The sequence below is a fragment of the Camelina sativa genome, chromosome 6, assembly GCF_030686135.1.
Source record: "Camelina sativa cultivar CO46 ecotype springtype chromosome 6, ASM3068613v1".
Lineage (NCBI taxonomy): Eukaryota > Viridiplantae > Streptophyta > Magnoliopsida > Brassicales > Brassicaceae > Camelina > Camelina sativa.
Window position 1 is genome coordinate 15,347,427 of NC_141885.1, and position 26,515 is coordinate 15,373,941.

The 26,515-nt window shown below is 38.3% G+C and overlaps 6 protein-coding genes and 3 pseudogenes across 14 annotated transcripts; 5 read left to right on the forward strand and 4 right to left on the reverse strand.

The window, feature by feature from the left end:
- Positions 1-826: 826 nt before the first annotated feature.
- On the forward strand, positions 827-1,767 carry LOC147942625 (uncharacterized; annotated as a pseudogene).
- A 160-nt stretch (positions 1,768-1,927) lies between these two features.
- LOC104790990 (putative DNA glycosylase At3g47830) lies at positions 1,928-3,701 on the forward strand. Its single transcript, XM_019246733.2, is given in 5 exon segments — positions 1,928-2,392; positions 2,854-3,054; positions 3,173-3,229; positions 3,323-3,493; positions 3,495-3,701. Coding segments are annotated over 5 exon segments (897 nt in total). The 5' UTR covers positions 1,928-2,002; the 3' UTR covers positions 3,573-3,701.
- LOC104790992 (succinate dehydrogenase subunit 7A, mitochondrial) lies at positions 3,684-5,177 on the forward strand. The gene is made up of 4 exons (XM_010516791.3): positions 3,684-3,960; positions 4,046-4,114; positions 4,411-4,513; positions 4,927-5,177. Exons 1-4 carry the CDS (start codon positions 3,904-3,906, stop codon positions 4,995-4,997), a joined length of 300 nt encoding a protein of 99 aa, XP_010515093.1. The 5' UTR covers positions 3,684-3,903; the 3' UTR covers positions 4,998-5,177.
- A 337-nt stretch (positions 5,178-5,514) lies between these two features.
- On the reverse strand, positions 5,515-6,966 carry LOC147942626 (uncharacterized; annotated as a pseudogene). The gene is made up of 2 exons (XR_015559065.1): positions 6,929-6,966; positions 5,515-5,762 (listed from the first exon to the last, which is right to left on the reverse strand). The product of XR_015559065.1 is annotated as an uncharacterized LOC147942626 (transcript).
- Positions 6,967-13,734: 6,768 nt separating this feature from the next.
- LOC104790993 (transcription factor bHLH79) lies at positions 13,735-15,785 on the reverse strand. Of its 4 annotated transcripts, none has more exons than XM_010516793.3 (6): positions 15,453-15,785; positions 14,995-15,186; positions 14,718-14,783; positions 14,491-14,559; positions 14,322-14,399; positions 13,735-13,992 (listed from the first exon to the last, which is right to left on the reverse strand). In XM_010516793.3, exons 1-6 carry the CDS (start codon positions 15,696-15,698, stop codon positions 13,867-13,869), a joined length of 777 nt encoding a protein of 258 aa, XP_010515095.1. In that variant the 5' UTR covers positions 15,699-15,785; the 3' UTR covers positions 13,735-13,866. The 4 variants fall into 4 exon arrangements, with proteins under 4 accessions (XP_010515095.1, XP_087309180.1, XP_010515094.1 ...); XM_087453054.1 differs by having other exon boundaries at positions 14,718-14,801; XM_010516792.3 differs by lacking the exon at positions 13,735-13,992 and having other exon boundaries at positions 13,999-14,399.
- A 95-nt stretch (positions 15,786-15,880) lies between these two features.
- Positions 15,881-19,031, forward strand: LOC104790994 (putative pentatricopeptide repeat-containing protein At3g47840 pseudogene; annotated as a pseudogene). The gene has a single exon (XR_015559066.1). The product of XR_015559066.1 is annotated as a putative pentatricopeptide repeat-containing protein At3g47840 pseudogene (transcript).
- Positions 18,082-20,011, reverse strand: LOC104790996 (uncharacterized). Its single transcript, XM_010516798.3, has 4 exons — positions 19,502-20,011; positions 18,919-19,035; positions 18,549-18,815; positions 18,082-18,390 (listed from the first exon to the last, which is right to left on the reverse strand). Exons 1-4 carry the CDS (start codon positions 20,009-20,011, stop codon positions 18,223-18,225), a joined length of 1,062 nt encoding a protein of 353 aa, XP_010515100.1. The 3' UTR covers positions 18,082-18,222.
- Positions 19,436-23,290, forward strand: LOC104790995 (hydroxyproline O-galactosyltransferase GALT6-like). Of its 2 annotated transcripts, XM_087453052.1 has the most exons (8): positions 19,436-20,029; positions 20,556-21,391; positions 21,480-21,718; positions 21,819-22,109; positions 22,219-22,347; positions 22,435-22,608; positions 22,717-22,824; positions 22,914-23,290. In XM_087453052.1, exons 1-8 carry the CDS (start codon positions 20,010-20,012, stop codon positions 23,124-23,126), a joined length of 2,010 nt encoding a protein of 669 aa, XP_087309178.1. In that variant the 5' UTR covers positions 19,436-20,009; the 3' UTR covers positions 23,127-23,290. The 2 variants fall into 2 exon arrangements, with proteins under 2 accessions (XP_087309178.1, XP_010515098.1); XM_010516796.3 differs by lacking the exon at positions 19,436-20,029 and having other exon boundaries at positions 20,233-21,391.
- Positions 23,291-23,385: 95 nt separating this feature from the next.
- On the reverse strand, positions 23,386-26,445 carry LOC104790997 (protein EARLY FLOWERING 5). Of its 3 annotated transcripts, none has more exons than XR_015559068.1 (10): positions 26,242-26,436; positions 25,859-25,952; positions 25,678-25,763; positions 25,488-25,543; positions 25,322-25,385; positions 25,160-25,241; positions 24,689-25,059; positions 24,411-24,464; positions 23,976-24,253; positions 23,386-23,879 (listed from the first exon to the last, which is right to left on the reverse strand). XR_015559068.1 is itself a non-coding variant. In XM_010516799.3 (9 exons), the coding sequence occupies exons 1-9, from the start codon at positions 26,335-26,337 to the stop codon at positions 23,646-23,648; spliced, it is 1,572 nt and encodes a 523-aa protein (XP_010515101.1). In that variant the 5' UTR covers positions 26,338-26,445; the 3' UTR covers positions 23,386-23,645. The 3 variants fall into 3 exon arrangements, 1 of the variants encoding a protein (XP_010515101.1); XR_015559067.1 differs by having other exon boundaries at positions 24,330-24,464; XM_010516799.3 differs by having other exon boundaries at positions 23,976-24,464; positions 26,242-26,445.
- Positions 26,446-26,515: the final 70 nt, after the last annotated feature.

The window sequence follows — 26,515 nt, forward strand, 5'->3', positions numbered from 1 at the left end:
TTTGTTGCTTGCAAGTTGCAACCTTTGTAAACTTTACTTATCTGTACCTATTTTGTCTCTAGCCCAAAAAAAGAAGAAGAAAAAAACTAAAGAAAATCAATTGCATTTGTTTCTGTTGTTTTTACTTTTTAGTAGTCTTGGGAGAATTAACTAAACCGAAAATACTAAAGTGAAACTGAATCAAAAAAACAAACCAAGATTAGAAAATACCTGAAAGGATCCTAAAGATCAAAATCAAAAAAATTGGAATCGAACCAAAATATTTCGTACCAAGAAATACCCGACAAAAATATTATAAATAATTGAAAATACTCTAAACATTAAAAATATCCAAAAAAAAAAACAATCCATTAACCTATATCATTTGGACCAAACTCGAACCATTTTTCTCGCATAAACCTACATTTACCATTTTTCTCGCATAAACCTACATTTTGGTAAAAAAAACTGCTCTCGCCAAAGGCGATTTCTCCAACGTTTCAATTACCAACAAACTTCTCTGTTTAACCATTAATTACAGCCGACTTCGGTTCTTCCGGTGTCGGTCGATTTTCCATCTGTAGTCTTTTCACTTTTATATAGATTTAGTTAGTTTATAATGGCATCTCTTTGGTTACAAGGATCGACACTTCCTCGACATCTGAAAAGGTTCTTTGAATCTTTGTTCATGATAGTTCCCACTCCGACAAAGAACATTTTTTCTACCAAGTTCTAGTGTCGTGCATATAAACCATCTTTTCTAAAGATGGTTACATGGATTGAATTGAAGATCACTTTATGTATTCAAGGACAATGTCTACTTGCAGTTTTGTTTATCTTTCTCGTAATGACGGTTGTGATGGTGATTGCACAAGTCGTTTGGCCTGATCATATTCAGAGTCTATTGGACCTGATTTGGATTCAAGTGGTTTTAGCCGTTAGCCAAATACAACCAAGTTCGGAGAGAGAATATATGTCTCGTCACCGGTGGATCCGAATCAACCGTTGTGTTCCTATCTCCGGCCATTTCGCCAAGAATTTTTCGGTCTGTTTGGTTGTGTGTTTGGTCATACTAACACATGATGTTAGTTATGCGATTGTTCCTAGGCGTCAATATGATCTATTGTGGGCATCTCGAAGACAAATACAAATCCTTTTGGATTTGATCTGTACTCATCGACCAGCACGTAAACCACCATGGAAGCAATTTGTTGAGGAGGAGTTAAAGGCCAATAGGAGAATCAGAAGATTGTTTATATCATATCCACACAAATGGGTTTTAAGTGCAACCAAGATCAATGACATCTCTTTATACAGGAGAGTTTCGACCAATTGGAAAGTTTTGCGATGTAACAGATGAATCGTTGTCTATGATTTTCAAATGCGTTACTGGTATTTCATCAGTAAAAAAAAAATGATTCCCAAACAAGAAAATCACACCAAATTGACGGAAATGATGAAGACGATGAAATTTTTATCTAAGAAAGTGGAGCTTACTGCTGCCTCCCGTAGGTTGATGAGAAATAAAAAGGAATATCGAAAATTCGAGTGGCTGAAACTGAAGCAGCTACTTTCGAAGCAAATCCCAAGTTTGTCTATGAAAAGCAGATCTAATTTTGCTTTATCATTTTCGTTAGAAAAAACCTTTTGTTGTATTTGTAATCTTGATAATATTATGTATTCTGATTCATATTAATAAAGTTATTAAGGCGTTAAAAAAAAGCCTACATTTTGGTGTGATTTTGGTTTGGATGATGTAGGTTTCCACCGCCTACAATCAAACCATAAATTCTAGAATGAACCGGAAACAAATGTAATCAAAACCAAACTAACCCAAAGACCGGAATGAACCGGAATATAATAAATATGCATGATATTTTAGGAAACCGGAAGTAATTTTTACACAACATTCAGGTAAACCGACCCAATTTCCACTACGCTTGTGGATTAAATTAAGCGCAGAACAAAAGAAAAGAGTAAACCGATCCGATTTTTACACCGGTCGGTAAAAGTTTCATTCGAGATGAGCAAAGCCCAGAAGAGGAAACGCTTAAACCAAAACGACGGCGAATCGAAAACTCCGACCAATAAATCCACCGTCGACGGCGACAATCCTTACCCCGCACTTCTCAGACCTACCGCCGAAGAATGCCGAGACGTGAGAGATGCTTTGTTGTCTCTCCATGGGTTCCCTCCCGAGTTCGCCAGTTACCGCCGTAAGAGACTCCGATCACTCTCCGCCGTCGATGATCGCGGTACACAATGTACGGTGAAACCTGAGCCATTGGATGAAGCGGAGGAAGAGAGCGTGCTTGATGGTCTGGTTAAAATTCTTCTCTCCCAGAATACAACTGAGAGCAATTCACTAAGGGCTTTCGCTTCGCTCAAAGCTGCGTTCCCGAAATGGGAAGATGTAAGTTCTCTTAACATAAGGTTTTGGGAATTCAAAGTTATATGTTTGTGAAGTTTTGTGATTTTGTGATGTTGATATAGTTATGAGTTTGGTGTAAGCTCTAAATCTAATCTTGGATAAATGCATATACATAGTTTAGGGTTGTGAAGTTTTATGATGTTGATATAGTTATGAGTTTAGGCTAATCTCTATTCTTGGATCAATGCATATACATAGTTTAGGTTTGTGAAGTGTTATGATTTTGATATAGTTATGAGTTTAGGTTAAGCTCTAACTTGGATCAATGCTATACATGGACAGATTTAGTCACTCTTCTTTTTATATTTCCTTTGTTCAGTTGAAGTATGTTATTGGAAAAATTGAGGAATCTTTGATTAAATGTTTTGAGAAAGTGAATACTGACATTGTTTAATGGTAAAGATATGTGTTGATCTTGATACTTCTTTGTGCCTCCATTGTAGGTTTTGGCTGCTGAGTCAAAATCAATAGAGAATGCTATACGATGTGGAGGATTGGCCCCGAAAAAGGCTGTGTGTATCAAGAACATATTGAACCGTTTGCAGAACGAAAAAGGCGCATTGTGCTTGGAGTATCTGCGTAGTTTATCAGTAGATGAAGTGAAAACTGAGCTCTCTCAGTTTAAAGGAGTAGGACCAAAAACGGTAAAAGCCCCCTCTATTCGAAAGAAACATTTTTAAGAACCTTCTTATTCTGAGAGCCACCGTTACTCACATAGTCACTTTTGGAAACTGACATGGGAGGTGTATTGATGATTGACAGGTCTCTTGTGTTCTGATGTTCAATCTCCAGCAAAATGATTTCCCAGTAGACACCCATGTGAGTGTTTCTCGTAATCCTTGGTGGTTTGGTATTGTGTTTTTCTGTGGATCAAGCGGATAGAAAATGAGATACAAAACCGACTGAAACCAGGTGTTTGAGATCGCAAAGGCGTTAGGTTGGGTCCCGAAAACAGCAGACAGGAACAAAACCTACGTTCATCTCAACCGCATGATCCCTGATGAGCTCAAGTTTGATCTGAACTGTCTGTTATATACACATGGTAAGCTCTGCAGCAATTGCAAGAAGAATGTTGCTAAGCCAAAAAGCAAAAGCTAAAGCTAAAGTGGCATCTTCTAGTCCTGATGATTGCCCTCTTGTGGGTTTCACTGATTTAGTCTAGATAACCAGACTTGAACTCGTTTGTTTCAGTTTGCTTCGGTGTTATGATTTTCTTAGTTTTGTGTATATACGACACACTCGAGCGCATTCGTTTTGCATCAAATAGCAGATTCGTGACATTACAAGGAAAGAAGTCTACAAGAATTGTATATACAATATAACTTTGGGGTCAAAATGAAATTTATTCTTAAACATGGGGTAAAAGTAAAAAACGCAAAATTACAAATTTAAGTCTTATATTATTATTTACGAGGAGCTTCTTCATCCGTCTTTGTTAATTTTGGTACCCCCAATCGTCTTCGTACTGCTGAAATCTTTGCTCCTCATCGGAAATGGCGTTTCTACTCAACAACACTTTGATTTCATCTCATCTCCGATCTTCTTCCCAGGTTTTGTTTTTTGAATCGAATCGAATCTGATTAACGGATATGGTGTTCAATTCTTTTGATTTACGACGGGATCTTTTTTTTGCAGAAGACGGATGGTGCTTTGGCTCAATCTCGTCGCGGATTCCATGTGGAGCTAGGTGCTCGCGAGAAATCTGTAAGTATCTTTACATTTATCTCTGTTCTGAGGTTAGGGATCACGGAATCGATTTGGTCAGATTAAATTGTTTAGAAAAGGAGCAATGATTCATTTTGAAGTTTGGTTTTGGAAGGATCTTTGTATGTCAAATTGGTAATTGAAGAAGGTAGTGTAATTGTTCTGTAAGTCTCGGTGTGCAAGCGTGTAATCTGAAATTAGTGAGGCAAAGAGGGATAGGGCTCCTGTAACATTTGTTTTCTTGATTGTTTCAGTGAGATTCCTGTTTTTTTCTTTCATGGTTGTATTTGTTGCAGCTCTTGGCTGAGGATGCCTCTTTGAGGAGATTCAAGTCGCATAAGAAAGGAGTGCACAGATTGAAGAGGATTGGAGATGTGCTCACAGTTATTGTTATTGCCGGTATGGAATGCTATTTTCATTAAGAGATTTACTGCTTTTTCTGCTAAAGCTGCAGTTGGAAGTATCCTTGGTTTGCTTCCCATCGTATTCTCTTTTTAGTAGTGGACGGAATAGTATGTAATATAGTAGCTGGGAATTGCATAGTCAGCCAATGGAATCTCCATTGAATTAATGTTATTTTATCCTCAGATTAGATCTGAACAGCACTTAGTAGACTACTTTGTGTATCTTATATAGTTAGGGGTACATATCGATGGCATAGTATTGTGAGTGTTGAGTTGAATTGTTATTGCATCCTCAGTTTTGATATGAACAGCAATTAGTGGAGTAGTGTGTGTAGCTCATACAATCAGGGGTTGATGTCGATGACATAGTGCTGAGTTGAATAGCCTTTTGATGTGTGCTTGTTTCAGGATGTTGCTATGAGATCTATGCGAGAGCAGTGATGAGAAAGGATCAGGCTGCTGCAGGAGGAAGCTCATGAGTTTCTTTATCTCCCTTTTTTAACAATCTCAAAAATTCATCTTGTTACTCTTGTTTGGCTTACGTAATAAGTGAAATAACGAAAAGGATTTCGTAATCGTCTTATGGAGAAACCTTGTATTTTTGTTTTCCAGAAACCCAAATCGCTTTACATGAATCATAAAAGTCAGACTCGAGCGTATCACGTGAGCTCATAGATTATTGCAATCCAAATTGAAATTCTGTCGATGCTGTAACACTGAAGCATTCTCTGTGCTCTTCTTCTCTTGTATTGTAGAGGCAGGCATGATTGATGGTTCATAGTATTGTGTTGTAGAGTTTAACTGATACTGAGAAACTAAAGTAGAATTTTGACACAATATTGAAATGTATAGTTTTCATATGCTACCTATCTTGCTTTTGTTCAATTCTTCGTCCTCCAGGTTCATGTTCTTCTGCTGTCATCAAGCCAGTTTCTGGATTCGCAGTTTCTATATTACCTTAACAATTTATCAGTAGTTTAGACTTTAGAGGAACTATTGTACGAAAAGTTGGTTCTTTTTATATTATGGAACTTCTGGAATCACATTACAAATTCAGTGATGGTATTAACCAAAAAAATTCATTTATTTTATTGCTCCTATAATCGAAACAAAGATATAGTAATTGTATGAAAAGAAACAACACGCACAACAAAGGTTCAAGGAAGCATCTGCTGTTTGAAAGATAGATAGCAACTGACTTTGGATCATTCGGGTTGTTCTTCAGATTGCTCTAACTCCAGCTTCTGCAAGGAAAAGAAACAGAAACTTTTTTGGTAAGATACACAAAACGGATTTAGCTTTGGACAAGACATTAACAGGGTTGAAAATTATAAGTCCAGAAGGACAAACACAATGTCTTAGTATGTATACACCGAGAATAAAAGAAAGGTCTAAGGGATAAAAATAACTGACTATACCCCATCGCATCTACTAGTTGAGTTCTCTTAAGATTTGACAGGAACATTGAATTTCTCATAAACAGTTATAAAAAAACTTGAGAAAACAAAATAAACAACCATGAAATTTTCATTTGATACTATTGTAGGTAATTTACTGAATAAGGCGAATGAATATTAGCCATGGCAACAATATTAGCAACCTAATAATACAATACACACTATTGCTCTGGATCCAAGACACAGACAAGAGGATGTGAAGGCTTTGTTGATTGGCTGTAGTTTTCAGCCTTAATGTTCAGAGGCTTCACTCTCACTTTCTCAGGTATAGGTCTAATGTGTACTGATGCTATGATTGAAGATGTCATGGTCGGTTAGAGAGCACTGAGTGACAACTAACAGGGTAAAATGGTTGAGAATCTCTCACTAATCAAGTCTCTATGGGTCGAATACAAAAAATTCTGTTCCTATCATGAACATAACTCTATCATCTATATATCTCTTACAATTGCTCACATCTTTTTCACATAAAGGCTCTTTCTATATCACCTAGAACATATATCTTATATCCAAAATGGGACAAGATCTTGCTACTAGAAAGATAAAGACATCATTAGCACAGCTGATCCATTGCATAGACAAAGACTGAGTATCTAAAACCAGTAATCTCGATATCATCATTTCCAGAGAACTAGAGTAATTTCAGATAGTGTATGATTAGAAATTTCCTTATTATAACGAAGAATCTCAAGAGAGATATAATCGTTGTTGTTTATCAAACAAAAACCCTAATAACTGGTTAGCTAGCAACAATATAGAAACTCCCTTAAACCCTAAATTTTGGGACTCAGCTTCAACATCAATCCAGTATCGTTCAACAAGAATCTTTGTACAAATGTTCGAATCATATTCATACTTCCAAAAAATTCTCAATTATTTAACAAGAAGCGAAAATACAGGAAACGCGGATCCCCCCAAATTGAACAAGTGAAGGGAGAGAGAAGAAAACATACAGATTGAGCGTTGTGCCAAGAGAGACCACGATAGACATTAAAGGAGAAAGTTCCGGTGAGGTATATGGTGGCGAGCCCTAGCCCCGCAGTGAATGCCTTGAACGACCAATCTCCAGCTCTAGTCACTATCCCCATTTCTCTCTGCTCTTACTTTTTTTTTTTTTTTTTTTTTTCAGCTCCACCGCACCGGAGATTTATTATGGTTCGATGCATATAAATGTGTACCGGTTCAATCCAAAATTATTGATTTCTTCGCATTGATTGGATTGGTTTGGATTCGGTTTATTTTGTTCCTAGTGTACTACTACTATTACCTAACCGGTTTAAACAAAGTCACATTTAGATTACCGACATAATGGTTCAAATTATACTACCAGTTAGAAAACAAGTTTGTCGTATCAACAACATCTAATTCCTAATCAATGAAGAATGAACCAACCAATAAATACAACATCGTTATGATTGTGAAAGTGAGTTATATATTTAATAATTTCTTTTTTTTTTTCTTGTTTAGAATGTCAAATAAGATCATGGTACGCCATAGACAACACGAATACTATCATATAAAAAAAAACCGTTTAGCTATAAAAGATTAATAATAAATTTTAAAATTATGATTGAATTTTTCGCTAGTAAAATCATATGATTTTTTTTGGTTAATTAAATTCATATGAATTTCTTCATTAATTAATATTTTACATGATTTTTTTGAAAAAGTTTTCACACAATTTTTTCGTTTGCTATGTAATACTATTACGTCTCATGCAATTGATATATTTTGATGGTTTAGGAAGCTTTAAAGACTGATGTGCTTTGAAAGATGAGAAAATCTTAAACTATATCCTGGACTTCCGAGACTAAGTAAAATATAGTACAAATCAAACTCTTGTTATGTTTGACTGAACAAAATAAGAAATATTGGTTGTGTGTAATATTAACAACGATTGTGATATATATAATGATGAGTATATATTTGTATTGCTATAAGTACAAATTATTGTGGTGGATGCTACAAGAAAAATAATAATTCTTAGATGAGTTTGATGACCTTGTTTGAGTTTGCTAGTCAATATATTAAGAAGATCAAATCAAACCCTGTTTTAATTGTGTTTTTCTCCATGACTTAATCATCACTGTAATTTTTACTCTTTAGCAGCATAAAATGAAAATGATTACTGAAATGAATAAAATGAAAATGTGATTTTTTTTGTTCTTTCAAAACGATGAGGAGTGTATTTAATCCAGTATTTTAAATGATTTAAGTTTTACTGAGTTGTTATATGATTTCGATGATTTTAGACAAATTGATAAAGATTTATTGTAATCAAATTCTACATAAAACTATGAAATTTAGATTTTTGTATTTTTAACTAGAGAAATCCTCACAAATCTTATAAAATTATTTAAAATTTTTTTCTTAAATTGTTTTCAATAACAATGTTTAAGTAGATTTTAAATCACTAGTTTAATATCGCTGAATTTCATTAGATTTTTTTACAAAATCTATAATTAAATAACATATGATTTGTAAATTTTACATAAATTATGTGAAATTCTAAAATCAATACAGTATGTTTTTGGCCTAGAGAGAAAATTGAGAAATTGGTATTTTAGAATTTGATAACCAGTAGAGAAAGTCTTAGCAAAATATATTTAGTGTATTAATTAAGCTTTGTATGTACACATTTTGAAAGAAATCATAATATTCCCCAAATCTGGTCTCTCCATCATCCTACTAAAATTTTGGATAAATTATAACAATCCAATCACTTCAAGTGAATCTTGAGCTCAAATTTGATGAAGAATGTTAAAGTTGTTGTTGATCCGATATAACTCATTATTTACGTGGACGAAATTATTTGAGAGGTGTAAACTTTTTTTTTCTTTTTTGACGAAGAGGTTTACTGTAAACTAAACAAGGTAAAAATAAGATAACCAAACTAAAACGCAGCCGTTTGGGCCTTTAAAAGTTAAAACTATTAATTACTACGTCGATTCATCAGGTAATGACTTTTACAAATCCTTTAGTTGGTGTATTTTTAAGGACTAACTCTCGAGCATTAAATTAAATCTTTACTTCTGAGTTCTGATGATAACAGTCACGCTTCGTCTCTATTTCCTAGTCGTACATGTTGGTTTAAGCTTGAGAAGAACTTAAAGAAGGAAAAGGCAGAGCATTCCTAATCAAGTTATGATTAGTGAATGGATAAGGATCAAACTCTATTTGGTGTTTTCCTAGTAGAACTAGGACTGTTTTGTTATATATATGTATGTCGAGCTATGACATTAACATATAGAGATTAAGAGTTTGAGAGAGAACAATTGTGAGAGAGCTTTAGTTTTGAGAGATTTTCTAGAGCTAATAATAAGAGAGTTATTCTTATTTGATCTTTTGTTCTTTACACAAACCTGCAACCTGCATTTTTCTATATTTGGTATCAGAGCAAAACAATGACCGAAGGGGAAAGTGCTATTGTGATCACAAAACCAACAGAGGGAGGAGGATCTTCCTCCATCACATGTCCGATGCTAACAACCACAAACTATACAGTTTGGGCACTGAAGATGAAATTTGTGCTCAGGGTCAACAAAGTTTGGGAGACAATTGATGCAGAAACTATAGATGAAGAAAAGAATGACATGGCTATTGCATTACTGTTTCAATCTATCCCAGAGGCACTCATCTTGCAGGTAGGAGAGCTCGATACAGCTAAAAAGATATGGTTAGCAATCAAAAACAGACATGTAGGAGCTGAGAGAGTTTGTGAGGCTAGACTACAAACACTGATGACTGATTTTGATCGACTGAAGATGAAAGATACAGAGAGTATTGATGAGTTTTCTGGGAGAATATCCGAACTCTCCTCAAAATCAGCTGCACTAGGGACAATAATCGAAGAATCCAAGCTAGTCAAGAAGTTTCTTAAAACTCTTCCTCGAAAGAAATACATTCATATTGTAGCATCTTTAGAGCAAGTACTAGACTTAAACACAACAAGCTTTGTAGAAATTGTGGGCCGACTTAAAGCCTACGAAGAAAGAATATTCGAAGATGAAGAACCACAAGAAGAACAGAACAAGCTAATGTATGCTAATACTATCTCTAATGTTGATACGCAAGCAAGCTATTCTAATCAACATCAACATGAGTACAACGGAAGCTACAGAGGAAGAGGCAGAGGAGGAAGGTTCTCCTATCGAGGAAGAGGACGTGGACGTAACGGAGGAAGAGATCCCTCGCAGGTTACATGTTTCAGATGTGACAAGATGGGGCATTATGCAAGCAGTTGTCCAGATCGTTTGTTGAAATTGCAGGAAACTCAAGAAGTGGAGAAGGATACGGAAACTGCAGATGAACTTATGCTACATGAGGTTGTATTCCTGAATGAAAAACGATGTGTACCTAGTCAATTCGAAACAAACACAGGAGGAGACAATATTTGGTATCTTGACAATGGGGCTAGCAACCACATGACTGGAGATAGAAGATACTTTGACACACTCGATTTGACAGTCACAGGAAAAGTTAGATTTGGAGATGACTCTCGTATTGATATTAAAGGAAAAGGCACGATAGCCTTTGTTGATCTGAATGGAAAGCCAAGAAAGATGATTGATGTCTACTATATTCCGGGATTGAAAAGTAATATAGTCAGTCTTGGTGAGGCAACAGAAGCTGGATGTGACATTCGATTAAGGAACGGACATTTAACTATGAGAGATCGTGAAAGAAAACTTCTTGTGAAAGCAGAGAGATCACCAAACAGACTTTACAAGGTTCGAATGGGATTGAAAGATAATACATGCCTCTACTTAATAGAAATAAGTAATGCAGGAAAGTGGCATGCACGGATGGGTCATGTGAACTTTGAAACATTGAATACTATGATTGAGAAGAAGATTGTTCATGGAGGCCCAAGGTGTACACTTGAAAAAGAACTCTGTAGTTCGTGTTTGCTTGGTAAACAAACGAGACGAGTTTTTCCGCAGGCAACATCATATCGAGCAACGAAGAAGCTTGAGCTTATACACGGTGACCTCTGTGGTCCTATTACACCAAGTACGAGTGCATGAAAACGATATGTTTTTGTCCTTATAGACGACTTCTCCCGATACATGTGGACGATCCTGTTACACGAGAAAGGAGAAGCTTTTGGGAAATTTAAAAGCTTCAAAGCAATGATAGAAAAGGAGACAGAGAGCAAAATACAAACTTTGAGAACAGATAGAGGGGGAGAGTTTTTATCAAATGAGTTTAGAAGTTTTTGCGAGGAGAATGGCATTCAAAGACATCTCACAGCACCTTATACACCACAGCAAAACGGTGTAGTTGAAAGGAGAAACAAAACACTAATGGAGATGGCAAGAAGTATTTTGAAACACATGTACATGCCTAACTACATGTGGGGAGAGGCTGTAAGACATTCGACCTATGTCTTAAACAGAGTAGTAACACGGTCTCTTAAGGATCAAACACCGTATGAACTGTTTAGAGGGAAGAAGCCAAATGTTGAACACATTCGTGTCTTCGAATGCATCGGTTATGCAAAGGTTGATTCACCACATCTTAGGAAGCTTGATGACAGAAGTCGCATCCTTGTTCACCTAGGAACAGAACCTGGATCGAAGGCCTATCGATTGTTTGACCCTCTCACAAAGAAGATCAGTGTTAGTAGGGATGTTATTTTTGATGAAACAAAAGGATGGGACTGGAATGGTGTCGATACTATAAGAAATAATAATGAAAGCTTTAAGATTATGATTGATGGGTTTGGAAATAACGGACTTCAAGAGGATGTTCAGGAATCAGAGATAGAACAAGTTGGTGAAAACAGAGGAGTATCAGAGATTAGTAAAGACAGAGTTGACAGTGAAGAGATGGACGAACAAAACGAGAATAATTGGACACCTGAAAGATTATCTCCCGTTATGTTAAGAAGATCCCAGAGAGAAAGACATGCTCCAAAATATCTTGAGGATTACGTTCTGCTAGCTGAAGAAGAAGGAGAAATGCTACTTTTAGTATTGAACAATGAACCAAGAAACTTTCAAGAAGCAAAAGACTCAAAAGAATGGATACACGCTTGCAAAGAAGAAGTTGGTTCGATTGAGAGATTGAAAACATGGGATCTTGTTGATTTGCCTATATGAGCAAAACCAATCGGGCTTAAATGGGTGTTTAAACTCAAGAGAAACTCAGATGGAAGTATCAACAAGCACAAAGCTAGACTTGTTGCAAAGGGATATGTGCAACAATATGGAGTTGACTTTGAGGAGGTTTTTGCTCCAGTGGCAAGAATTGAAACAATTAGATTGCTTATTGATCTTGCAGCAGCATATGGATGGGAGATACATCATCTTGATGTTAAAACAGCCTTTTTGCATGGTGAGCTCAAAGAAACAGTTTATGTTTCACAGCCAGAAGGTTTTCTAAAGACTGGAAGTGAAGAGAAGGTATACAAGTTAAACAAAGCGCTTTATGGCTTGCGTCAAGCACCTAGAGCATGGAACAACAAATTGAACACAATTTTGCTGGGCTTAAGATTTGTTAAGTGCTCGAAGGAACCATCTGTATATCGCAAAGAAGTTGGTGAGCACTTGCTAGTCATTGGTGTGTATGTTGATGATTTATTTGTGACAGGCACAAATTTGAAGATTATTAACGAATTCAAGAGGGAGATGTCATCAAAGTTTGAAATGAGTGATTTAGGCATGCTAACATATTACTTGGGAATCGAGGTACTACAACATCAAGGAGGCATAACCTTGAATCAAACTCGTTATGCTCAAAAGATTCTTGAAGAAGCAGGGATGCGAGACTGCAATCTGGTACATACACCGATGGAGGTTGGACTAAAGTTGTCTAAAGCAGAGAATGAGAAAGAGATTGATGCAACAATATACAGGAAAAACGTGGGATGTCTTCGCTACTTGCTCCATACACGACCTGATTTATCCTTTTGTGTTGGAGTTCTAAGTAGATATATGCAGAGTCCTAGAGAATCTCATGGAGCAGCTATGAAACAATGTTTGAGGTACTTAAAGGGAACTACAGAACACGGTTTAACATTTGGGAGAACAAAGATACCAAAACTGATAGGATATAGTGACAGTAGTCACAATGTCGATCCAGATGATGGCAAAAGCACTTCTGGACATATATTTTACTTAGGAGAAAGTCCGATAACTTGGTGTTCACAGAAGCAAGAAGTCATAGCCTTATTTTCTTGTGAGGCTGAATTTATGGCTGGAACAGAGGCGGCAAAACAGGCCATTTGGTTACAAGAACTGCTTAGTGAAGTTACCGGAGCTCCATGTGAAAAGGTGACAATACGTCTCGACAATCAGTCTGCAATTGCATTAACAAAGAATCCTGTGTTTCATGGTCGCAGTAAACATATACATAGGCGGTTCCATTTTATAAGAGAATGTGTCGAGAGTGGATTGATCGAGGTAGAACATGTTCCAGGAAGCGAGCAGAAAGCTGACATATTGACTAAAGCTCTTGGGAGGATTAAGTTCGAAGAAATGAGAGACCTTATTGGAGTTAGAGTTGTGAAGAGTGAAGTCAAGCTTAAAGGGGAGAATGTTGGTTTAAGCTTGAGAAGAACTTAAAGAAGGAAAAGGCAGAGCATTCCTAATCAAGTTATGATTAGTGAATGGATAAGGATCAAACTCTATTTGGTGTTTTCCTAGTAGAACTAGGACTGTTTTGTTATATATATGTATGTCGAGCTATGACATTAACATATAGAGATTAAGAGTTTGAGAGAGAACAATTGTGAGAGAGCTTTAGTTTTGAGAGATTTTCTAGAGCTAATAATAAGAGAGTTATTCTTATTTGATCTTTTGTTCTTTACACAAACCTGCAACCTGCATTTTTCTATAGTACAATCTGCTAATTTCTACACATAAGACACAACCCTTAAGAAGATCAATCACGCAGTTCGTTCGAAGTTTTCATCAATTCTCATATGGAGCCAGTCCGGTTGAGACCCTAGGGCTTTGTCAGCTTCTTGTTGATCGAACAATGTTCGACGAACCTCAATCGGCAGAGTATTAAGCTGTAAAATACAACACCAATAACTCATGCAAAAGTCAGTGGCTCTTTTTGATCCCAAAGATCAAGCAAGTTTGTAGGCTGACTTTTGTTATGAAGATCAGTTAATTCTATCCAACCAATAGCCACAGATGAACAAACAACGAAATCATACGTTTGTAAGAGAACCAAACTACTATATGGACCACGGAACTGTATTGACAACAGAGTATAAAGATTGATATTTGCCAGCAAATTTAGTATTGGTGGTGAAACCTTATGATCAACAATTACTAAGTACTGTAATTTTAGTAGCATCGTAAGAATTTCCAAAGAAAGGAGTTTGAGGCTTACATCTCCAGAAGCGAACATTCCTACTTCCGGACCACTGCTCACATCTGAATTAACGACTTCTAACTTCATCGATAGAAACTGCATCCAAATTCGTTATTATAGCCTAACAATAATAATAGGTGCAGCATTTAGAAGAAAGATATAAAGTACACAGAAATGACTACCATACCTCAACTTGCCGTTGCAACGACTGAATATAATTGATAATCTCATCAAGCACAAGAGCTTTGCCTATGATCTGAATCATAGAAGCATTCTCATAAATATTTCCGAAGGTGTTAAAGCATAAAGTAACAGTGGCTTCAATTGTAAAACAGCAGGTGCAATGAATATGAAGCAAGTGCATTTTCATGTACAGGACAGGAGCAAGACAAAAGGATTATTATTAGTAGGTACCTTATTACATCCTGGAATCAAATCCTGAAGAAACTTCATCCTCTCACTGATCTTTTCTCTTCTAGCCTGTGGAATAAAACCGTGCTGTAGATAAACAGTATACAGATAAAACGTTGAACATAACACTGCTATGAGTAACAAAAGGAAAAAAAAAACTGTAATAAACCCCTGTCAAAAGACTCAAACCTAACATTTTGTTACCAAACAATGAAGGTGTTGTTCTATCATGAAAGCCGTAATCTTTGTTGTCATATAAAGGTTAAATTTAGGAACATACTCGCTCTGCTAGACTGTGCCGGTCAGTAGCTTGTCCTCGTCTTGCTCTCACGTGAATATAATCCTTTGCCGGACTCTTTTCTTCTGTTTCTTTGCCTCCACCACCAGAACTTGTTTCATCTTCAGGTCTCAAACCATCCTCAGTTTCTCCTTCAGATCCACAAACTTTCATTTTCTTCTTCCTTGATTCTTTCTGCTCAAATTTACACACATACACAACCATTGAGTTCAAAATCATCACTTGTACTAACATAATAAACTAATTACTCATAGTCACAGCAACAACCATTAAGATGAGCATATGGAATCAACTAGTCATATTTATATAAAGATCAATTCCAGAGAATTACGTCTAATTAAAGTTATCTACTTTACCATCAACTAATCCTAGATCCCAAGCTAACACTGTGAAATTGAGAACCAGCTTAAGCCAAGTGATGAAATGTAAACAAAGCTCACCAATCGAGTAACGCTGGTCAAAGGTCGTCTCTTTCTTCCTCCTCCGGTTAGGTCCGTCACCGTAGACTCCTCAGCCGCCGATATGTAACTGTTACCGGAATACCCGAATAATTCGCTTCGACAAGTGAAGTCTTGGCCCAAATTAAGCGGTAATTGGATACCATAGTTCACTGAGAATGGCCAAATCTCAGAGAAGGATGACTCGTTCACTACCGGAGGATCCATTACGAGCTCCGGATCCGACATCGGAGTAGAACCTTGGGAATACGGAGAACGGGAGAAGCTTAGCGTTACCGTTTGGGTTTTTGGATAAATCAATCAGTCACTGTATCCAAAAATCACTTTATCCAAAAAAAATCTCAAAGAGGACATTGTAACCGGACACCGTGCCGTTTTTAGCATCCAAGACTCTCTCTCTGTAAAGGACGACGTGCCGTTTTACGTTAAATTTGACTGGACTCTTCTTCTGTCAACTGATCAATGTTTTGTTTTCTACAGGTGAATAAAAAAAACTAAAGACATGATTTTGAGTGTGAGAAACGGCGGCACGATCCAACGGTTTTGTACAGCTTCGATTTCATTACTGGAGGAACCGGTGTTGGAGAACCGTATCTCGAATCACCTTCGAAGTCTCGTCAACGCCGGGAATTTACGAGATGCTCGCCAAGTGTTTGATAAAATGCCACACAGAGATGTTGTGTCATGGACAGCCATCATTAAGGGATACGTGACTGCTAACGACTCTGACGAAGCACTGCTTTTGTTCTCCTCTATGCGTCGTGTTGTTGATCCTGCTGTCGTCTCACCTGATACCTCTGTGCTAAGTGTTGCACTCAAGGCTTGTGGTCAAAGTTCCAACATTGTGTATGGAGAATCTTTACATGCTTACGCGGTGAAGACTTGGCTTCTCAGCTCTGTATTCGTGGGAAGTTCTTTGGTTGAGATGTACAAGAGAATTGGGAAGATGGACAAGAGTTGCAGAGTTTTTAGTGAGATGCCTTTTAGAAACGCTGTTACGTGGACAACAGTCATAACGGGTTTGGTTCTCGCTGGTCGTTACAAGGAAGGGCTTATGTACTTTTCGAATATGATGAGACTGAATGAACCATCTGATACTTTTACATTTGCTAGTGCCTTGAAGGCTTGTGCTGGTTTACGTCAAGTTAAATATGGTAAGGAGATTCATACTCATGTGGTAGTGAGAGGCTTTGATGATACTCTCTGTGTGGCTAACTCGCTCGCTACCATGTATACTAAATGTGGGGAAATGCAGGACGGACTTTGTTTGTTTGGAAATATCAGTGACAAGGATGTCTTTTCGTGGACAAGCCTTATCGTAGCTTACAATCAAATGGGGCAAGAAGAAAAAGCTGTGGATACGTTTATAAATATGAGAAATTCTCGAGTACCTCCTAATGAACAAACTTTTGCGTCGATTTTTTCTGCGTGTGCGAGTCTTTCTAGACTTGTGTGGGGCGAGCAGCTCCACTGTAATGTATTCTCACTAGGTCTAGGTGATTCTTTGTCAGTGAGTAACTCGATGATGAAGATGTATTCAACATGTGGGAAGTTAGATTCTGCTTCTGTTTTGTTTCAAGGAATGAGATGCAGGGACATTATTTCGTGGAGCACGATTATTGGAGGATACTCTCAAGCCGGTTTTGGAGAAGAATCTTTTAAGTATTTCTCATGGATGAGACAAGCGGGGACAAAACCAACGGATTTTGCTCTTGCTAGTTTGTTGAGTGTTTCAGGAAACATGACAGTTCTTGAGGGAGGCAGACAAGTTCACGTTCTTGCTCTTTATCTTGGTCTAGAACAGAACCCCACGGTTCGTAGTAGTCTGATTAATATGTACTCGAAGTGCGGAAGTATCAAAGAAGCTTCAAAAATATTCGAAGAAACAGATAGAGATGATATTGTTTCCTTGACAGCTATGATCAATGGATATGCAGAACATGGAAAGAGCAAAGAAGCTATTGATCTGTTTGAGAAGAGTCTAAAGGTTGGTTTTAGACCTGACTCTGTAACTTTCATCAGCGTTCTCACCGCCTGCACTCATTCGGGACAGCTTGACCTTGGTTTTGACTATTTCAACTTGATGCAAGAGAAGTATAATATGAGACCAGCCAAGGAACATTATGGTTGTATGGTTGATCTGTTATGTAGAGCAGGAAGGCTAAGTGATGCAGAGAAGATGATCAATGACATGCCATGGAAGAAGGACGATGTAGTCTGGACCACACTTCTCATTGCGTGTAGGGCCAAAGGAGACACTGAACGTGGGAGAAGGGCGGCCGAGAGGATTCTAGAGCTGGATCCTACTTCTGCAACTGCACTTGTAACACTAGCCAATATATATTCAGGCACAGGGAACTTGGAAGAAGCTGCAAAGGTAAGGAGAGATATGAAATCTAAAGGCGTGATCAAAGAGCCGGGATGGTCATCAATTAAGATTCAGGATCGCGATTCAGCGTTTGTATCTGGCGATCGGCTCCATCCTCAAAATGAAGATATATACAATATCTTGGAATTAGTAGTATATGGTGCAGATGCTCATAGGTTTGATTGTGCGATAAAAAGAGCTTTTGGGATTTGTTCATATACGTGAAAAAAAAAACAATGACCCTTCGAGAAACGGTGATTCTTCCTTATTATATTAGTTTGCACTTTGCAGTAATACTAATAAGATATGGATGAGTCTGATTTATACATCAATCAATATGAACACGTTACAGCTACGAAAAACAAAAAGGCATAGGAGAAGCTGCTAATTCCATGGACTCTGAAGCCGTGATTCTCTGAAAACAGAAGTGCCACCAGAACCAGCTGGTGAAGGAGATGAAGCAATGTAGTTTGTTCCAGATGCAGAGACAGTGACTGCAGCACCATGTTGAGAGGGAGCCACTCGTGGGCTCCATCGAGAAGTATGTGGAACCTGGGAAACAGTAACAATAACCAATCATCATATCTATGTGAATCCAAAACAAGAGATTGAGCAAGAAGAAAATAGAGCCCAGGTTTTATTTTGGATCCAATGATTCTAAGTAGTTTGTTTATATTGTTGTATAAGATGAAGGAGAATTGAAAATTTACCATATTGTGCTGTGAAAAGGCTGCTGCTCTTCTGAGAGGAGATTCTGATGACGAAGAAGCACCACAAAGACGTTGCACAGTACGAGTTTGAGCATTATTATGATTTGCTGCATCATCGGTTTCTCCACCTTCCATTTGAGCACCAGCATTACCTCCCGAGTCATTAGAGACATCCACATGGAGTGGAAGAGCAGGACGAGTCGCTGCTGTTGTTCCTTGCTGTTGCATGTAGCTGCGTCTTTTCAATTCTTCCTCAGCATTTAATATCTGCGTGTATCCGTTAATTAATTTCACATCTATTATTACATCCATATTGATATATAGAGCTGAAACTTTATATAGAGAGAAGAGCAGAGACACTGGGACTGACCTGCTTAAGCACTTGTACTAGATTGTGTTTCTTTGCATTCAACACTTGTAATCTGTCCTCCAGTTCTTTCCTTTTAATCTCTATTTCGGTTGGTACTTTTTCGATTGTTTCAATTGCCTGTTTCGCAAAGAGAGAATACAGTCACGAACGCAAAACATTAAAGCTATAGACTTTTTGATTGATGGCATCTACAACACAGGAAAACAAAACAACTTCACATATAACAACAAAGACCCATATTGGTAAGTCTGTTGCGGCTAATTGTTTCATCTATAAGACTTGTTACGTGACAACAACATCCATCAATGCAACTTTAACTACTTGAAGACACACGTCAAAGCTTGTAACAATGGCGGCTTCGCTTCAACAGTGGCTATTCTACTACAATTCAACAAATCCGCAACTAATATTGATAAATTCACCTAAACTGATATAGTTTTCCCAATATTCCTATCTACTTCACCTAGCTCACCACAAATCTCTCAATGAACATGATATTTTCAGCTTCAAATCAGCTAATTTCTACTCAAAAATCCCATAGTAGGATCAATAAAAAGTTGAAATCAAAGGAACCTAAACATACCTCAACCTTCTCGTTGGCCGCATCCTCCTGTGGGACATTATCAGCTTCCTTCGATTCCGTCACTCCTCCGGGAAGATCTCCACCGTCTGGTCTAGTTCCTTCAAAACCTCTGTCGTTCTCATCTTCCCTAACCTGATTCCCACAAACCTCCTCTCTCTTCACCTCAACTAGCTTCTGCTTCCCAGAAGAACCGTTCTCTCCAGATGGAAGAAGAATCGGATCCTCCTGATCGGTAACCAATTCAGTCTTGACGGCAAGGTTCGCGTTAGGGTTGGAATCGACGGGGAGACGAGAAAGGGCTCGTTTACGGCGATGAAGGAGAGATTTGAAATCCTTTCTAGAGAGATTATGGTCCGGCATCCTCCACTCGCGTTTCACGTCGGGAACCTTGTGGAGGTTGCCTCTGTACATTGATATCGCCACCATCGTCTTCTTCGGGGCTTCCGTTCGTCGGATTCGCCGTTTCGTTCTGTTTCCATGGTCATATGACGATGGGGTTTCGACTTGCATGACGTTTTGCTCTGGGAGGTGAGAAACGTGCGTCGTTTTTTTTTAAAAGTAAACTCTATTAATAAACCACAAACTACGAAATTAGGCCGCTGAAAGCCCAAAAATAAGCCCATAACTATTCAATAAACAAAAGAAAGCCTAGAGCCTAGAGCCTAGAGCCCAGAGGAGATGTAAACACTATTTTTCCTCAATTATTAAATAAATAAAAACATTTTATGGCTACGGTTTTTAAAATAATGCCGTTGAGAAAGAGAAATCCAACAATCTTTAAATTTTGAAAAAATATTTTTAAAAAAGTTTATGTAAATGTCAGCATCAGTCCGTAGTAGTAGTAATGAAGAAGGCATATATTTTCAAGTTCTGAATAAACAAACTTGTTCATCATCATCTCTTCAAATCAGTTCACTGTGAAATTGATTTGAATCCGTTCTTGATTTTTGATTTATGTGGATAATTCGAGAAAAAAAAAAAAGTAAGCAATGAGGAACTCGAAGCTATCAAAACCGAACAAGACTGAAAATTTCGTAATGTTCGTTTCTTTCAGCAAGAAGAGATGGGTTCAGATACTAATGGTGGTTGGTCTACTACTGTACATACTTCTAGTCACCACGCTCGAAATCCCCGTCGTCTACAGAAACGGGTTCAATACTTTATCACAGGATCGGTTGACCCGACCCGAGAAGCTCCTTAGCGAGTGGGATTTGCAAGAGAGGCCAGCTCCGGGTCGTCCCTTCAGGAGCTTAATCTACCGAGAAACGGAATCGGAAGCGCCTGCTCGAGCTCTGGTTAGCTCAGAACTGAGAAGAACGGTACGGATTATATCCGGGTTGAATTATGACCCGGAAAGATTCGACCCGAGTAGTAAAAATGAGTCCTTTGAGCTCCATGAATCGGCCAAGGTAGCTTGGGAAGTTGGTGGGAAGCTATGGGAAGAGCTTGAATCTGGGAAAACCTTGAAAGCTTTCAAGGAGGAGGAGGAGAAGAAGAAACATGGCTCGAGTTCTTGCCCGCTCTCTGTTTCGTTATCCGGGTCGGATCTTTTGGCTCGTGGGAACCTCATTGAGCTTCCTTGTGGGTTAGCTTTGGGATCACACATCACGTTGGTGGCGAAGCCACGCTATGCTCACTCAGAGATGGACCCGAAGATAACAATGTTGAAGGAAGAAGATGAAGCTGTGAAGGTTTCACAGTTTATGTTGGAGCTGCAGGGGTTGAAGGCAGTAGAAGGGGAAGATCCACCTCGGATTCTTCACTTTAATCCAAGGCTTAAAGGTGATTGGAGTGGTAAGCCTGTGATTGAGCAGAACACTTGTTACAGGATGCAGTGGAGCTCGGCTCAAAGATGTGAAGGTTGGAGATCTAGTGATGATGAAGAAACAGGTGAGTTCAATGTACTGTCTTACTTGATTAGTAGTTAGAGTTGCTTGAGTTGCAGACAAAGGTTCATAGAGTGATCTTTGTTTCACAGTTGATGGTCAGGTTAAGTGTGAGAAATGGGTTGGAGAAAATGGTATATCTTCTAAAGAAGAGCATAACAAGGCAACATGGTGGCTTAGTCGGTTTATACGTCGGAGTAAGAAAGTAACTGTAGAATGGCCATTTCCATTCACTGAGGAGAAGCTCTTCGTGCTTACACTAACTGCTGGATTGGAGGGTTATCACGTTAGTGTTGATGGGAGGCATGTCACATCCTTTCCTTTTCGAACTGTAAGTGATGCTTCAGAACACTCTTTGAATTGCTTTTTTGAGCAGTAATATAAGATCAGAAAATGATATTTATTTGTGTGTGCTTTTTGGCTATATGAAGGGTTTTACACTTGAAGATGCTACTGGTCTAACTGTTACTGGGGATATAGATGTTGACTCTGTTTTTGCTGGCTCTCTCCCAACCTCGCACCCTAGTTTTGCTCCTCAGAGGTATCTTGAGCTCTCAAGCAACTGGCAGGCCCCATCAATACATGATGAAGAAGTTGAATTATTCATTGGTGTTCTTTCTGCGGGTAACCATTTTGCTGAGCGGATGGCCGTCAGGAAGTCTTGGATGCAGCATAAACTCATCAAATCTTCCAAAGTAGTTGCTCGGTTCTTTGTGGCATTGGTAAGTTTAGCGTAGTGGCTAGTCGTTTAATTCTTCTTGATAAGGGTTGGAATCAGTAACTTTTCCAAACAAATTGATGCTGAGGCCTGAGTGTTTGGTATAAACGTAGCACTCGAGGAAGTCAGTCAATGTGGAGCTAAAGAAGGAAGCTGAATTATTTGGGGACATAGTTATAGTACCTTACATGGACAGCTATGACCTGGTCGTTCTGAAAACTGTTGCAATCTGCGAGTATGGGGTGAGGTTTTTATTCTAAGAATCAACAAATCAACAAATCAACAAATTTGGTGTCATTTTTTCAGTGATTCAACATTTTGGTTTGTAGGCTTATCAGTTGGCGACCAAATACGTTATGAAGTGTGACGATGACACATTTGTCCGCATAGATGCGGTTCTCAGGGAAGCGAAGAAAACACCTACGGATAGAAGCTTGTACGTTGGCAACATCAATTATTATCACAAGCCTCTTCGACAAGGGAAATGGGCTGTTTCATATGAGGTAATATTTAAAGAACAAGAAAAATGATAAATCCGGTATTTTGCTTCTTTGTTCCAGAGATGTAAAAAAACTCAAACTCTTACTCAATTTATTCAACGAGTTCTACAGGAATGGCCTGAGGAAGATTATCCACCTTATGCCAATGGTCCTGGCTACATACTGTCAAGAGATATCTCCCGCTTCATCGTAAAGGAGTTTGAGCAACACAAACTAAGGGTAACCAATCATCTTTGCTTTAAAAAGAGTATTAGAGACAATTAATAACTATGTGATGTGCAATATACATCATTTTCATTCTGGTTTAGTTATTCAAAATGGAAGACGTGAGCATGGGAATGTGGGTGGAACAATTCAACAACAGCGTGAAGTCTGTGGATTATGTGCACAGCTTTAAATTCTGCCAGTTTGGTTGCATAGAGAATTACTTAACAGCGCATTACCAATCGCCTAGACAGATGATCTGTTTGTGGGACAAATTGGTCTTGACGGGTAAACCTCATTGCTGCAACTTGAGATGACACAACATTGCGTTGTTTTGTTATGTTTATATCGCTTGGTCGTGAGAAAAAGAATTATATTTCCAATGAGAACAGCTTTTGTTGCATGAAAATAAGCGCCTTTGCTGTTTTTGTGTAGTCAATGAATCCTTGTAAACAATAAAAAAATCATTCATTCACATTCATTTTTTCCCCTTTATCAAATAATGCTATTTTGATTCTGATACTTTAACCAAATTCGAACTGAAGGTCCGTTTCTATGGTCACCCAACCCAAAATATTCTCAAAGTGTTTTAGCTTTTACTTGAAAACATCTTTTAAGAGGCACTCTTCAGAGTTGCTGTATATATCAGGAGAGGCAAACTCTTGAGAGTTGGTGAATGAATACAAAAGGTGAAGAAGATAAACAATCTTTACTTCTCCTGTGGAATCTACAATCATTGAGGTCGTCTAGTTTCATTTTTTACTACTGAAATGTTTTAATAATATGATCCATAAAGAAATTGCTTCATCTCCTTATGCAGTCTCATAGCTTCTATTCTAGCCATCAAGTGCTCCTAGAGCTTTCATATCCTCCAAGAAAGCAGAATAAGAGGCGTCGATGCTCTGTGGCTTTGACGGTGCTGATGTGTTGGTGGCCGACGCTGGCTTCACCAGGGCAGCATAAGTTGTAATAGTCCTTGGTGTAAATCCCAGGGTGCTCGCTCTCAGAGTGTTTGGCTTTGGTTTGGTTGTAGCTGCTGACTCTCTTTTGACCCGAACTGATGCAAGGACCTGAATATCAGAAAACAAATCAGAATCCAAATGAATGTACAGATAAACGGGCCATATTTTATGCACTATTAATTATTGTAAATCATGTCCACTCACCATGGATGTAAGCTCAGGTGTATGCTGAGCAAGTGGTCTCTTGACAACCGTAGGAGCAGCAGCTTTTACATAAGATGGTTTTTGTGGCACATATGGCCTACTCATTGCATGTCCATCTTGAACATTAGGTGGCGGTCCTCGAGGAAGTGGCGGTCTCATCATAGGAGGTGGTCGAGCATAAGGCAGCCTTGGGACTCCTTGATGACCCAACATTCCATGAGGAGCGGGTCCAGGAGGGGGACACATATCTGGAGGCAGCGGTGGAAAGTGTAATATCCCTGGATGCAGAAGATCAGGCTGTAAATTAGAGAGTAAAGCTGGTTGGTGCTGTTGAGGTAAGAGTGGTGGTGTAACCATTGTTGAGAAGTTAGCATCTTGAAGATTGCTACTAGTAGTATCAGAATTTAATGGACCACCATCAGATCCATTGCTTACAGGTTTCTGGGGAAGCCCAGGCGGAGGAGGAGGGATAAAAGTCACAGTAGAGACCTGCACGATGGGAACACAAAATAAATCTCGCTTTAATCTTTCTCTGATATGTAACTTTCATTAGACATTTTTTGATTATTGGCAACCTAATGCATAATTTTAATAATCCACAAACTTGCTTTGTCCAAACTTATAAAAAAAAATTTTCCTCAAAGTTTATGAAAGCTATCAGTCACACATTAGGATTGGTATATACTCTAGAATGAGTAACAGTGCAAAATTACCTTATGGTCGCTGAAGGTTTGATCTGATGAGGGAAGGACATTACTATCAGTTTCACTTCCAGTAAGTCCAGGTGGAGGTAGTTGGGAAGATTGAGGCAGGGGAGGAGGTGGCGGAAGAGGAGGACGAACCGAAACCCGCTCATTTGGTGGGGGACCAGGCGGCGGTGGTGGAAAAGCAAGTCCTGTAGTTGGAACAGGAGGGTTTGGAGGCAACGGAGGTGGAGGTGGAAGAGGCAAAGTAGAGCCTGGGCTACTGCCATCTATTACGAGAGGTGGAGGCGGGGGAGCAGTCACTTCGGCATCTTCTGACTCTGTATTTGAAGACGATGCAGCACGGATAGAGGAAACACCATCTAAGGGGATTCCAGGTCCTGCGACATCAACAAATCTTTTTAAGAGAAAGAAGGTAGGAAACAATACAATTTTTTTTGTATGGGTAAAGAGAAGCATTTAACAAAAGAAAAGGAGTACCTATTGAGGATTTATACATGGGTGGCTTTCCAGGGGGAGGGGCACCAGTCGGGTTCAATGTAGGATGATAATAAACAGAATCCTGTCATCATACAATAGTAAGGTAAGGGAAATCTAAAAGCAGGAAAGAGAAACAAAGACGAAGAGAAGCTAAGTAAGTACTTGTGGTGTTAGGTTCCTTGATCTTGCATCCTCCTCGCCAGTTCTTCGTTGTTGGGGTAGGTGGCTATATAGAAACAAAAGAAACAAGATAATAAATCATAGGAAGCCAAGGGCATCTCATATTAAACTGTCAATATTGATAGAACTAAAGAATCCAACAACTCACCTGAACATAACAGAGGTTGTAGGCTTCCCCTGCTCCTTCATTTTCTCCTCATGTTCCTGGAAAAAGAAAAAGAAAAAAAAAAAAAACACAAGAGAAAGAAGGATAAGACGACATTAAATTCCAAAAATTTACTCCTCATAATAAGAAACCAAAAGGAATTGAGGCTTAGATCAACCAATGAAAATAATACCTTCCTCTTCTTCACAACCATCTGCAATGTATCTTCAAGTTGTCTCTTTTTATGTTTCCTTGCTTTGTCCAAAGCACCTTCAGCCTCTACACCATAATCAATTAGAACCTCCGTGTCAGTGGCTTATAAGCTGATTGACATTGCAAATTAAAACTATAGGATAATGATGATGATGACATACTTGACATATCGAGTTTCCTGATCTGTTCCTTGATTTGTTCAGGATCTTTCTTCAAAATTCCCACCTCTCTTACTTTATCTCTCACTAACTTGTTCTGCGTTAGCAAAAACAAAAGTATAATTAACCCACAGAGCTAGGCAATAAACACATTATTTCACAAATTTATAAGCCATAGAATGAAAAAATTAATCTCTTTGTTCAAAAACACTAACTATGACAACTTTATACTGCGCACGTCTTTCAAAATTTCATGTTATAAACAAGAGCTCCAGAAGCTCACAACAACCCAAAACTAAAACCATTCAGCAATTCGATTTTACAAATAAGCATCCCTAATAGAATTGTTCAAAAAAAAAAAAATAAATAAATAAACCCTAACTTACACGGAACAGTTCTTTCTGTCGTTGCTCTTTGCGGAAGACATCGGTAGGGTTCATCGCCTTCCCTCCTTTCGTCTTCTTCTTCATCTTCATCTTCATCTTCGCTTTTTCTTTCCCCAATTCCAATTCCAATTCCAATCCCAAAAAGAATTTGTAACTTTTACTTCCCTTGATCGCACAATTGATGAACTTCGGATTCCTCCCTATATATGTGCTTTTTAAGTGTTTTAATGACAGATACAAATGGGCTATAATTTAATGAAAAACGCCCATACTT